Here is a 12,500-nt window from a genome sequence, read left to right as displayed (position 1 = left end):
CTCATATTACGTCAAGGTGAAACCCGAGACTTGCGAGAACTCCGACAGCTCAGACGTTAAGTTTAATTAGTCGCTCAGCTTCAGTGCAGAAAACAATAAAATAAAATAGCGACTGCTCGACGTCTGCGAGCGTAAACGCTGTGATTTATTTCTGTAGTGTGTCGTTTCACCTGCTGTAGTGCTGCTGGAATGGTGATGATCTTCTGTATGGCGCTGCCCAGTCTCTCGATGTAGTAACTCCAGTCCAGGATCTGAGCCGCAATCACAAACACGTTAAAAGTTTGTGTGTGAGGGGAAAAACACACACACACACAAACACATATATATCCACGCGTTACAGCCGAGCGTGTTTAGACGACGTCTAAGAACGTACAGATCTGATGTCCATGTCATGGAGGCTGGGCATCTTCAGCCACTTGCGCAGGAAGTGCTTCTTAACGCTAGGTTCGGCCTGGAATATGGCCAGAGGAATCGCCCTTTAGAGTGAAGAGAAGAATAAAACAGATTTAATTCGAGCCTTCGTCCGTCCGTCCGTCCACACGTCCGTCCACGCGTGATGTTTCTCTCTCTCTCTCTCTCTCTCTCTCTCTCTCTCAAAGCAGTCGTGATCGGTTAAGCATAAGCAAAGAAATCGACAGAATCGAAGGTGATCGAAACAAAGAATTCCAATTCTATCATTTAAGAAAGAAAAGCATCTCGTCTCCTCTCTCACCTCTCGGTAACGGGAGAGCCCTCGGGTTTGCGAGAAATGACGTAGCGACAGCTCAGCCCCGCGTCCTTCACCATCTGATCTCCGAGAAACTCCGCCAGACGTTTGGCCGTGCTGATAGACGTGGACTTCTGCTCGCCGTAGTCCTCCAGCTTCCGGGACATGGAGCGGTTTTCCGAAATCAGCTCGAAGAGCTCTGCGTCTGGCATGTTAGCTGCCTGGAGAGACCGAGACACGCACGTGAGACGAAACATACAGCGGGGCATGCTGTTGTAGGAAATGGGGTTTTAACACTACAATTAATAATCGATTAAAAAAATATTGTGGGGTGTCTTTAGTTTTTTTTTTCTTGAAATTATTATTATTATTATTTTCTTTTGTAGCTCTTTGTGATGAGAAACCCCAAACTGCAAATTCTTCGGTCTCTGAACGTTATAAAGCACTGAAACCAGAGACTCCTTCTGAAAATTAAACCGCCGTCTGCTTGCGCCGTTACTATAGAAACGATAACGAATGAGTTTTGCGTCGCAGGCAGCGTGTGTGTCTATTATAGAAAACGAATCGACGCCTTCCGACCGGTCGTGCAGATTTAAGCTCTTCCCGGTCCGGCGGCGTACGTGTTATTTGATAGGCGCTAACATGCTGTGCTGCACCGTCGTATCCTACGCCACCTTGCTGTAAAGCACGTCCAGCCAGTAGTCAGCCACTTTGGCCACCGAGGCGTAGACTTCCTCCAGGGTGGTGCCTTTCAGGAAAGCCTCGAACACGGACGACTGGAAGATTTTAATGAGCTGGAGCTCTCCTCTTCTCTTCACCTCGAAACCCTTCAGCTCGGCCAGAGAGCCGTCCTCGTTGAACACGGCGTATCTGACAGCAAGCGCGCGCACACACACACACACACACACACACACAAATAAGAGGTCATGCATTATTAGTTTTGTGACACTACTAAAATTAACCAGGTTAATCACGTTACAGTAAGAACTTAGAACTTTGGTGTATAAATAAAAAACCGTGGCTCATATCACACGGTTACAAAATTCTCAAATCTGATTGGTTGGAAGGTGCTGCAAAATTTTCTAATCATAACAGCAGCTCCGACTCTGAGTCACATGACTGTCGGGATTGTTCGAATACGTTTTCGTTTCTATAGCGACGACTAACACCTAGTCCTTCACAGGGACGCGTACGTCAGACGCTCCACTTTAAAGCGCCGTGTTATGATTTTATACTACATTATATAAACGCTTAAGGACTTATCGTCTTTGGGAAAGTTCTCAGGATGGAGAGATTATAGCTGTTTATAGCGGTTATAGCTTGAGATACTGAACTCAACTCAACAATCTTAGAAAGTAGAAAATAGAAAATAAATAGAAAATAAATCGAGACCAGAGCGAGCAGCTTCAGATTTAGAGACGTCTTTATGGAAAAACATTAAAGGTGGGGTTTCCGATTTTTTTTTTTTTTTGACAAAATGCTTCAGAAAACTGTTGGGCCGAAAAATAAACAAAAAACAAAACTACCAATGAGCAGAAAGGGGCGGGTCTTGTCAATATGCGGTGGAGAGAGTGTTCAGTGTGCATGTGTGACGTTAGCAGAAAGCGGTTTTAACATCGACATGGAGGATAAAAACAAAGAAAGAAAGAGAAGAAAGGCTTACGATAAGGCGAGAAGTAGGACGTGTTAATATAGGATCAGCTTTCCAGCGCTGGAGAGAACTGAAGGAGCAGGAAGTTGGCCACATATTCACAGGTTGGAGTTTCCCGAGTCAATAACTCCTGAGCTAAACGCTGTTACTACACAAATAACACCTCTTTTCTATCGTAGTGATGTAGAGAGGCAGCTACAACCACGTTTTGTGTAGTAACAGCGTTCAGCTCAGGAGTTATTGACTCGGGAAACTCCGACCTGTGAATATGTGGCCGACTTTACTTAAGACGCCGAGGCGCTTTTTTCCTTCTCGATAGGTGAGTAATGTTGGTTTTGCTTTGTTACACAGAACTAATATATGCCTTTGTCCTTTACATCATTATGCTTGTGTGGCATTTTTGCTTGTTTGTTTATCTACAATCGTATTGTTCTTCCCTTCAGCTATGATAAAGACACGTTTCTTTCCGTTAGTCGCCTGGGTTACGTACGTACGTGTGGGCGGAGCTATCGATACAGGGGTGGGACCCATTTGGGTTAGGGGCGTGTTTGTTTTGGTGATTTTATATGTAAACATTGGCTTTCAAAAATCAGAGACCGTATCTTTAAGGGCTTTTCACACTTGAAATCGTTCCCCCTGTTAACACTCCTATCACCTCACCTCTTCTTCAGCTTCTTGCCCTCCTCTTTAGAAGCAGGCAGGATCATGGCCAGGTACGGGCCGTCCACCTCGAAGAAGATGCTGTTCTCGGATCTCGTCTGGTAGGCGAGCGACGCCGGGTCCACCAGCTCCTGGTACTGATCGTTGGTGAAGCCTTCCTGTATAGAACACATGAGTAACATGAGACATTAACACTGACCTTTAGGATATACACCAAAACAAAAGGGTTGATATTCGTCTGGGAGGAAATGGACCTGCCTTGACCATGATGTTCAGCATGGCCCCGGGGTAACTGATGGTCACTTTGGGCTTCTTCTCGTTGCTGGTCTTGATGACAAAGTTCTCAGGGAAGGAGTTGGGAAGGACACACCAGATACCGTCAGTGTCCAGCTCTAAAGGTCTCCTATAACCGCACACACACACACACACACACACACACACACACACACACACACACACACACACACACACACACACACACACGAGACTAGTTACAGATGCACGGCTTCTGGATCGATCGACTAAATTGTTCTGAACTCATGCTCCAGACGAGTCTCTCGATACACATTTATCTTTGATCTCGTCTACCTCGTTTAATCATCTTCACCTTATTAAGCCAACATGCTCATGCCATGACTGGTCACACAGTTAGAACATGGCACAGAGACATCAGTATTAGATAAATAAATAGATAGATAAAAGATTGGTTGACATAAATAGAGAGGGAGAGAGAGCGACAGAGAGAGAGACAAAGAGAAAGAGAGAGTGTAGATTGGTGGATAGATGGAAATAGATTAGTGATCGATACAGATATATAGACAGACAAAGTGAGAAAGAGAAAAATGGATGAGAGAGAGAGAGAGAGAGAGAGAGAGAGAGAGAGAAACAAAGAAAAAAAAGATGGGAAGGTGGATGGACAGAAATAGATAAAATGATTGATACAGAGAGAGAGAATGCTGGGTAGATGGATGGAAATAGAGAAGTAATCCAGATAGATAAATAGATAGATAGATAAAGAGAGAGAGAGAGACAGCGTGCGTGCGCAAGAGAGCGCGAGAGATGGGTGAATGGATTGAAATAGAGAAGTGATACAGATAGATAGTTAGATAAAGAGAGAGAGACAGAGAGCACGAGAGAGAGTGCGTGAGAGGGAGAGAGAGAGCGAGAGAGATGGGTGAATGGATGGATAAATGAAAATAGAGAGTGATTGAGACAGACAGACAGACAGACACTTTATTGATCCCAGAGGAAATTCAGGAAGAGGACAATAATCATGATTCCTCGTCTGGCTCCTGAGTAAAGCTTTATTCAGTTCCTTCAGGATTTCAGGCAGAAAGCAGAAGCAGAATCACGGCCATTTTTACAGGTCACAAGTTCTCAACGTTACTGCAGATGTTCTGCAGATGTGGGCCGAGACACGTGGAGCGACGTCATCACTATGACACGTGTTCAGCCTAAACGTTGTTCCCTACACGTGTCTAACATGAGAACAGCTCTCATAGGAAGTCATTACACATGTGTGTGTGTGTGTGTGTGTGTGTGTGTGTGTGTGTGTGTGTGTGTGTGTGCGTGCGTCTCTGCACTGGAAGGAGTTTTAAACAAGAATCCTGTGCTGGCCTTTTCACCAAGTCAGAAAGTTCCTCCTTGTTCAAGTTCATTGGAAATTCTCAAATCCATAATTTTTACCTGCAACAATCACACAAAAACAAACAAACAAACCACAAAGAAAAACAAACAAACAAAACAAAGAAAAACAAACAAAAATAAACAAAAACCAAACAAAAATAAACAACAAACAAACCACAAACAAAAACAAACCCCAAACAAAAACAAACAAACAAACAAAAACAAACAAACAAACAAAAACAAACAAAATACAAACAAAAACAAACAAACACAAACAAAAACAAACAAACAAACACAAACAAACGCTCACCCGATCTGTTCGATCAGCTCTCTGGCCTGTGTGATGATGTTGGCTCCTGTGTGACACACGATGCCAGCCATTTCCATGGAATACCATCTCGCTCTGCAAACGTACAACACACACGGCACAAAACAGTCAATCAATCAACCAATCAAATCAAGCAATCAATCAATCCTCACAATTAAACATCAAACATCACTGTAACGTTGTAACAGATGAATACGATTCGGGGATCCTGTTAAAAACGACGTGAGCCGTATCTACGGGCCGTGTGGGCAGCTTCCCTCACCCTTTCCTCATGACGTATCCGTAGAAAGAATTGAGGATGCATTTGTGCGCGAGCTGCAGAGACTCGTAAAGGATCTCCATGTTCTTACAGCGCTTCACCTCCGCGGCGTCGCCGTTCTCCTGAGCCGCAGACAGCTTCTTCTTCCACACCTGACGAGAGAGAGACGATCGTTTAGAACGGAAATAAAATAAATAAATAAAATTGACCAAACGTGAAACGCTTCCGTCCCCGTAAGTCCCGCCTTCTTATTAAGTCCCGTCGTCTAATATGAAGAACAGCACCTTATGCGATCCTTTAAACTCGTAGCGGCGATCTCGGAACGCTCGGACCGTGTCCACGTAGAAGGAGTTCTCTCTCTGACATATTGTAGTGACTCTCTCCTCCAGCCTGGTCAAGTGCACCTTCTTATAGGCCTTTCGACAGTAATCTGTGGACGGACACACACAAAACACACACGCACTTGTTTATAACACCATTTCATATCCAGGTTATAGGACGACAAGCACGGGAAGCCTCCGGGGGGGTGGGAGGATGATTGGGGTGAGGGGGTGTTTGGTGCAGATCGCTGGAGGAGGTTATGAGAGGCGTGACGTTACTCACCTCCCAGACGTTTCTTCTCGTGTCTCGCCTGTTCCTCACGCTGCAGCTCGTGGAAGGCTCGCGGTTTTCCGTTAGGAAACAGAGGGGGGAATTTCTCCGACTCCAACTGTTGCTGAATACGATGGAACTCGCTACGACTGGCCGGCACTGACGAGGGAGAGAGAGGAGCTGCAGTGTTCTGTGTTTCATTCTAATTATATACCTTTATAATGTACACACACATACACACACCTGCTTCCCTTCCACACACACACACGCACCTGCTTCCCTTCCACACACACACACGCACCTGCTTCCCTTCCACACACACACACGCACCTGCTTCCCTTCCACACACACACGCACCTGCTTCCCTTCCACACACACACGCACCTGCTTCCCTTCCACACACACACAGACTTCCCTTCCACACACACACAGACTTCCCTTCCACACACACACACACACACACACACACAGACTTCCCTTCCACACACACACACACACCCCTTCCACACACACCCCCACACACCCCTTCCACACACACACACACACACCCCTTCCACACACACACACACACCCCTTCCACACACACACACACACACACACCCCTTCCACACACACACACACACCCCTTCCACACACACACACACACACACACACACACACACACGACTTCCCTTCCACACACACACACACCCCAACCACACACACACACACCCCTTCCACACACACACACACCCCTTCCACACACACACACACACACACACACACACACACACACACACACACACACACACACGACTTCCCTTCCACACACACACACACCCACACAGACTTCCCTTCCACACACACACACGACTTCGGTCAGATTATTACCAATACAAATGCAGCTGTTGTCTAAACGCCGTTCTTTTTTTTAAGTTTCTTCAACAAACGTATTATTACGTATTAAACATATTCTCTTAGAGTAGAAAAAGTCCCTCACTGATCTCTCCTCTCCACTGCCAGGCCATCCTCCTCTGGCAGGTAGCTCCAGGTTTATTAAAGTCACATGCAGCACAGGTCGCCTCGTCCACCATGGCAGACGGCTGGGGGGAGGGAAGAAAGCAAGGGGGTCTCTACTAGCTACAGATAGATAATAAAAGCTCCAATGGAGCGGTCTTTAAACACTGGAGTAAAGAGACGTTGGACTCGATTTGTTCAGTGTGTCGAGGTTAACGTGACGCACCTGCAGTCGGTTGGTAAGGATGATGTTGGGATACATGGCGCCTACGTCGAGATGGTAAATAAGTGGGCACTCGATCCTGTTCGGCACTTCCTTTAACGAGATCAGCTTCTTTTTGATGTCGTCGCAAACCTAGAAGAAAAATAAACAAATAAATGCACAGCGTCGCATTCGTCTGATGTCGGGTTCGTCGACAGGACGGTTTTTCCCGTCGTTATTCTGACCTGGTTAAAGTTCGTGACTTGCTCCAGCGGGATTTTCTCCTCTTCTTCGACGGCGTGACGCAGTGTTCGCTCCACCCTCTGGAGCAGGAAGTCGAACGCTGCCGGATTCTGAGCACAAACATTCCGACGTGAGTCGTTAAACTAAACGTAAGTTCGGGAGATTATGCTCGTCGGGTCTAAAGCGGTTCTGTACCATTTTGAAGCGGCACGGGATGTCGCTGCGGAACACGCCGGACTCCAGGGCCTCCACGTGGCCGCCGACGTAGGTCTCCGAGTCCAGGACGTGGCCGTCATCTGTGAGCTTGTTGAACACCTGCTCCTGCTTGTTGGGGAAAATGATGTTGGCGTGGAAAGCCTGCACCATCAACAACGCCTCGCACAGAGTCCCTGAACCTTTACGCAACACCTGACACACACACACACACACACACACACACACACACACACACACACACTAATCATCACACAGAAATCATTTATAGAGAAGTCGTGACTGGTTAATGACAGAAGACCAAAAGCAGGGATTTTCTCTACATCCTTAGAAAGCTCCAGACCTCGTCAGGCTCCATGGGAATGATGGTGCACAGGGCGAAGATGAAGGGATGAACATATTTCATGTAGAGATAGTACGTAGCCACTGCGTCGGACACCGAGTAGGTGGCTAAAGTCTGAAAGAAGAGATATAAAAGATATATTTCATATGAGCCCAAGTAAAAACATGCATCAGTATAAAAATTCCATTTAAAATTCCGTTATTTTGTTTGTTTGGATTTTAATCGACAACAATTCCATTACTGAAGGATTTCTATCTATCCGTTTGTGACGAGGACGCCGCACCGCGAGTCTCGGCTCAAACCTACAGAAAATCCGCCACGATTCGGAAAAACTCCTCCTTTGTCCGAGCGTCTCGAACACGTCGGAATTTTGCGGCTATAGAATTAAAAGGACTTTTTTTTATATATATATATATATATTTTTTTATATGATACCGTGTTTTTCATTTATTTATTATTTCTTCTTCGGTAACTCTTTCTTTAAAAGAATACATACAGGTTTTAGAGGCTGAACCACTACAGGACACCCTGCTGCTTTAGAGTAAAATCGATCCACCTACAGAACCCAGAGGAAACCCTGAACGAAGCGCCGCGCGGTTAACGGCTCTACCTGCGGCTCCTCGGTGGCCATGCGACACATCTCTTCCGGGTCCAGCTCCACAGGGTCGTAACCCAGCTTGGCCTTCGCTGCTGCCTTCAGGTTGTGGCTTCCGACAGGGAGGTAACTGTCTCTCTTCACCCACCTGAGACGATCAGAGGTCAGTCGCAGTCAGATGAGAAGATAAAGAAAGAAAAAAAATAATAGCGTTAACACGTTAGACGTCGTGCGGACCGTCCGGTGTCCCTGCGATCGAGCTGTTACTATAGAAACGGTCGAACGAGCGTCTTATCCGTGTTACAGCTGGTCGTTACGCAGGAACACGATCACAACCTGTGGTAGAAAATGTAATAAAAACAAAACAAAAACAAACTGTGAGTAAACTGGTCTCTTTGGCGCCTACCTGAGGCAGTCCATGTGTATCGACTGGCTGGCCTTGTACTCGCCCTGGCTGTCCTTCTGAAAACCGATCTCCTGATACATGTTGAGGTTGTGCTGAGCCGCACGCGTCTCCACGAATGGCCTGATGGGAAACGGCGGATTTAGTTCAGGTTATTTCAGGTCGGAAGTGAACCGGATTTCTTAACAGATCCACATCGTTTTCCTTCCTCGTGATAAAAGCTACGTTCTTGTCGTTCTGGGATTGTGTCGCACCCAAACTAAGTGCATCTCTAGGAGACAAGACGGCTCTGAGCAGGAGGTTAGCTGTGTGAGCTCTTAGTGTTCGGTCTTGTGAGCTATGAGCTCGGAATCGTGTTCGATCTCTAGATATTTTTGTAGCGCCAATATTTTTTTTAACTGATTTCTTGCATGATGTCAAGCAAAGATGTACGGTAGGAATTTCATGTAGGACTTAAAAAATGCGCCAATCGTTGAGGATTGGGGGCTTTGATCGAGGGTCCGGAAGTGGCAGCTTGTAGTCATGGGGTTTGACCTCACGACCTTGTGATCATTAATCCAACTTTTTTTTTTTTTGGGATTATTACCAAATGATTAAGTCCTCTGAATTTATTTACCACAAACTTCGTGAATTTGGTGATCAAATGGATCAAATTTTAAATCTCACCAGTCGAAGAAGTCTCCGTTATAGGTGACAAAAATGTTGGGTTTGGTCTCGTGGATGTGTTCGAACCACCTCTGAATAAGAGCAGCCTGCGAGCAGACAAATCAAACGGTGTTGATAAAAATCACAGACAGAAACAGAGAAGGATTTGGTTTTAGTGACGCGAACGCCTGGCGGTCTGACTCGCCTCGTCGGGTTCGTTAAACACCGTGAAAGGGCCCTCGTACTCCGGCTTAGGGGTGAACTCGAAATCCTCGATGTCCTCGGAGACGATCTCTCTGTTGGTGATGAGGAAACCCTGACGGACACGGACAGAGCGAGTGAGTCGCGGTACAACAGAAGTCTTAAGCGGCCTTCACACTGCACACGACAAACGACGGCCGATAAACCGGAAGTCATTCGTTTCTTACAGAGAGTCGCAAAGGGGCTGCGTGACGTGCCGACCGTCTGCGGATCTCTAACTTTCGGATCTGTTAAAAAAGTAAAACTTGTGCGACTACACCGCATCGGATATGATACAAAGTATTAATATTAGCTTTAGTAATTTTTAAACTTTATCAAAAAACAATCTTTTTTGTTTTCAATACATTGTTATTGATAAAGTAATACATTATTAATATTGTGTTATTTTGTTTGTTGTGTCCATGTTTCCTCAAAACTTATTCGCGGTCTTTCTGGATTTATTGTTGCATTGATTGATTAATCCCTTCATTCACCATCATAAATGGAAGAAGAAGACAGGCTCTTGCTTTTTGCTCTCCTTAGAAAACATCGCAAATCAGTGCGGATAAAACACGACCTGACTCGGAAAAAGTCTCGCACCTTAATGGAGAAGATTTCCAAGACCGCGAGAATTAGCTTCTCTCCCGTGTTGACGATCATATTGCGCATTCTGTGCGACGGTCACTAGGGGGCGAAATCCGACAGCCGTGTCCGTTTGTCGTGTGCAGCAGCGTGAAGGCCGCTATACACTCTGGATATCTTAATATCGGAGCCGTCACCGACCTGCCCGTCGATCATGTACGAGATCATCATGATCTGGTCGGTTTCTGCGTCGGGGAACTTCAGAGGCAGTTTGGTGGTCTCGATGTCAAACGCCAAGATGACAGGATCCTGTAGAGCACAAAGCACAAAGACGTGATGAAGCGAGTCCGGCTCGAAGGATTAAGTAACGAGGACCTGTAGGAAATCCTGTGACTCTGATACTTACTGGTCTTTCCACGAGGTCGTCCCGGCGTACGATCTCCGGAGGATACGCGCTTCCTCTGTAGCGCACGTTGTACCAGTGAGCCTGGAATCGAGCAGGAGCTGTTAGCGTTAACATCTGTACAGCTGAGGAGCTTAAAGACAAACGCTTCTTATTCTCCAATCTGATTGGTCGGAGACGGTCGACTAATGTTTTAATCGGAGCAAAGCTGTTCGCTGAGATATTAACGTGCTTGCTCCAATACCTAACCGTTTCCATAGTAACAGCTCACCCATAGCAACATGTAAATGGATAGAGGATGGAGTTGTTAATTAAATGAATGAATTAATACAATTCTAAATAAGATTACAAACACAGCAAAAATAAAAAATAAAAGAAATAAAAGAAAAAAAGAGAATAAAAAAAGGAAAAACAGAAAAAAAAATTTTGTTTGTTTTTTTGCTTTTTTCTGTTTTTCCTTTTTTTATTCTCTTTTTTTTTTATTTTTTACATTTTAGCAGACGCTCCTTATCCAGAGAGACTTACATTTTCATACAACTGAGTAATTGAGGGTTAAGGGCCTTGCTCAGGGGCCCAGCAGTAGCAGCTTGGCGGCCCTGGGATTTAAACTCATAACCTTCTGGTTATTAGTCCAACACGCTGCCCACTGAAGCTTCCGCACCTCGTGTATAAACTTCTGCTTCCCCACCAGACAGATCATAGAGAGATGGGCGGAGCCTCTGAGGCTGAGATCACGCTAATAAACACGGACATCAGGAAATCACCCACCACGTGGATCTTGAGGTCGATGGACAGTCTGACGTGGTAAGGCACATCGTACTCCCTCATGTCCACGATGTTGTCCAGCTGGTCGGCCATTCGCTTAGACGTGCCGTCTCCGTCGTCCGTCGTCACGCTCCCGCCTACGAGCGCGCTAAAAACACGAGGACCGAACAATCACCTGATTACCGCTAACAACATAATTATAAGCTAATATTCAGTTGACATCGAGACGGAAAGTTTGATGGGATTATTCACTAAATTATATAATTATAAAGATATATTATCTTTAACTCTTGGGTCGTTTCTCGCTCGTTTCGGGTGTCGAGTCGTCGATTTTAATCACCATGATAGAGAAAGAAACAAAATCCTCATCGCCGTAGAAACGCCTCGAGCATCACGAGATCGTGTTCTACTGGATGTGAGTGTTATTGTGATGTAATCGTCACGTCAGGCCGCGGTGCGGATCGTTATTAGTTATTCTGAGGAGGAATAAAACGCTCCACCCTGCGGTACCTGGACAGCATGCTGGTGTAGGTGTCGTTAGATTTCTCCCTCTCTCTGTTCTTCCTGACGGCAGGAGAGATCTCTCGCTTCACTTTCACCAGATCGTCCACCGTGTTGAAGGACAGTTTAATGTATGTCCTCTTCAGGCCCACAAGGTGGTTATGCTGAAGGAAGGAAGGAAGGAAGGGAGGAAGACAGGAAGGAAGGAAGGAAGGGAGGGAGGGAGGAAGACAGGAAGGAAGGGAGGGAGGGAGGAAGGAAGGGCGGAAGGAAGGAAGAAAGGAAGGAAGAAAGAAAGAAAGAGCAATAAATATCTGAAATCTAATCACACTTTCACTAAGAACGTAAAAATATCATAAAGTCTGAGCAAAGAAGAAGAAAAGAAAACGATATAAAAAAATGATGAAATCAAACAAACAAACAAACAAACAAACAAACAAACATCTGGAAACTAATAAAATATACATAAAAGAAAAAGAAATGAAATGTAAGAATGAGTGAACAAAAAAGAACAAACCAAAGACAGAAAGGTCAAATAAAAGAAAGAT

The 12,500-nt window shown here is 45.5% G+C and overlaps 1 protein-coding gene across 1 annotated transcript in view; it reads right to left on the bottom strand.

The window, feature by feature from the left end:
* The window catches only part of pole (polymerase (DNA directed), epsilon), a 28,493-nt gene that overhangs the window by 11,680 nt on the left and 4,313 nt on the right, over window positions 1-12,500 (bottom strand). The window contains exons 6-28 of the mRNA XM_027162952.2: window positions 11,962-12,116; window positions 11,455-11,599; window positions 10,690-10,770; window positions 10,485-10,592; window positions 9,667-9,777; window positions 9,483-9,568; window positions 8,820-8,939; window positions 8,429-8,561; window positions 7,819-7,932; window positions 7,458-7,670; window positions 7,265-7,372; window positions 7,044-7,172; window positions 6,801-6,903; window positions 5,834-5,980; window positions 5,515-5,660; window positions 5,234-5,382; window positions 4,954-5,046; window positions 3,276-3,420; window positions 3,018-3,175; window positions 1,381-1,576; window positions 713-927; window positions 374-476; window positions 171-251 (exon numbers count right to left, since the gene is read on the bottom strand). Of these exons, the coding sequence (XP_027018753.2) occupies window positions 171-251; window positions 374-476; window positions 713-927; window positions 1,381-1,576; window positions 3,018-3,175; window positions 3,276-3,420; window positions 4,954-5,046; window positions 5,234-5,382; window positions 5,515-5,660; window positions 5,834-5,980; window positions 6,801-6,903; window positions 7,044-7,172; window positions 7,265-7,372; window positions 7,458-7,670; window positions 7,819-7,932; window positions 8,429-8,561; window positions 8,820-8,939; window positions 9,483-9,568; window positions 9,667-9,777; window positions 10,485-10,592; window positions 10,690-10,770; window positions 11,455-11,599; window positions 11,962-12,116 (3,039 nt within the window). The remainder of the gene's footprint in view (window positions 1-170; window positions 252-373; window positions 477-712; window positions 928-1,380; window positions 1,577-3,017; window positions 3,176-3,275; window positions 3,421-4,953; window positions 5,047-5,233; window positions 5,383-5,514; window positions 5,661-5,833; window positions 5,981-6,800; window positions 6,904-7,043; window positions 7,173-7,264; window positions 7,373-7,457; window positions 7,671-7,818; window positions 7,933-8,428; window positions 8,562-8,819; window positions 8,940-9,482; window positions 9,569-9,666; window positions 9,778-10,484; window positions 10,593-10,689; window positions 10,771-11,454; window positions 11,600-11,961; window positions 12,117-12,500) is intronic.

This window comes from Tachysurus fulvidraco, chromosome 9 (genome assembly GCF_022655615.1).
Source record: "Tachysurus fulvidraco isolate hzauxx_2018 chromosome 9, HZAU_PFXX_2.0, whole genome shotgun sequence".
Lineage (NCBI taxonomy): Eukaryota > Metazoa > Chordata > Actinopteri > Siluriformes > Bagridae > Tachysurus > Tachysurus fulvidraco.
Note: the sequence above shows the minus strand (reverse complement) of the source record. Positions and strands in the feature narration are given on the sequence as shown.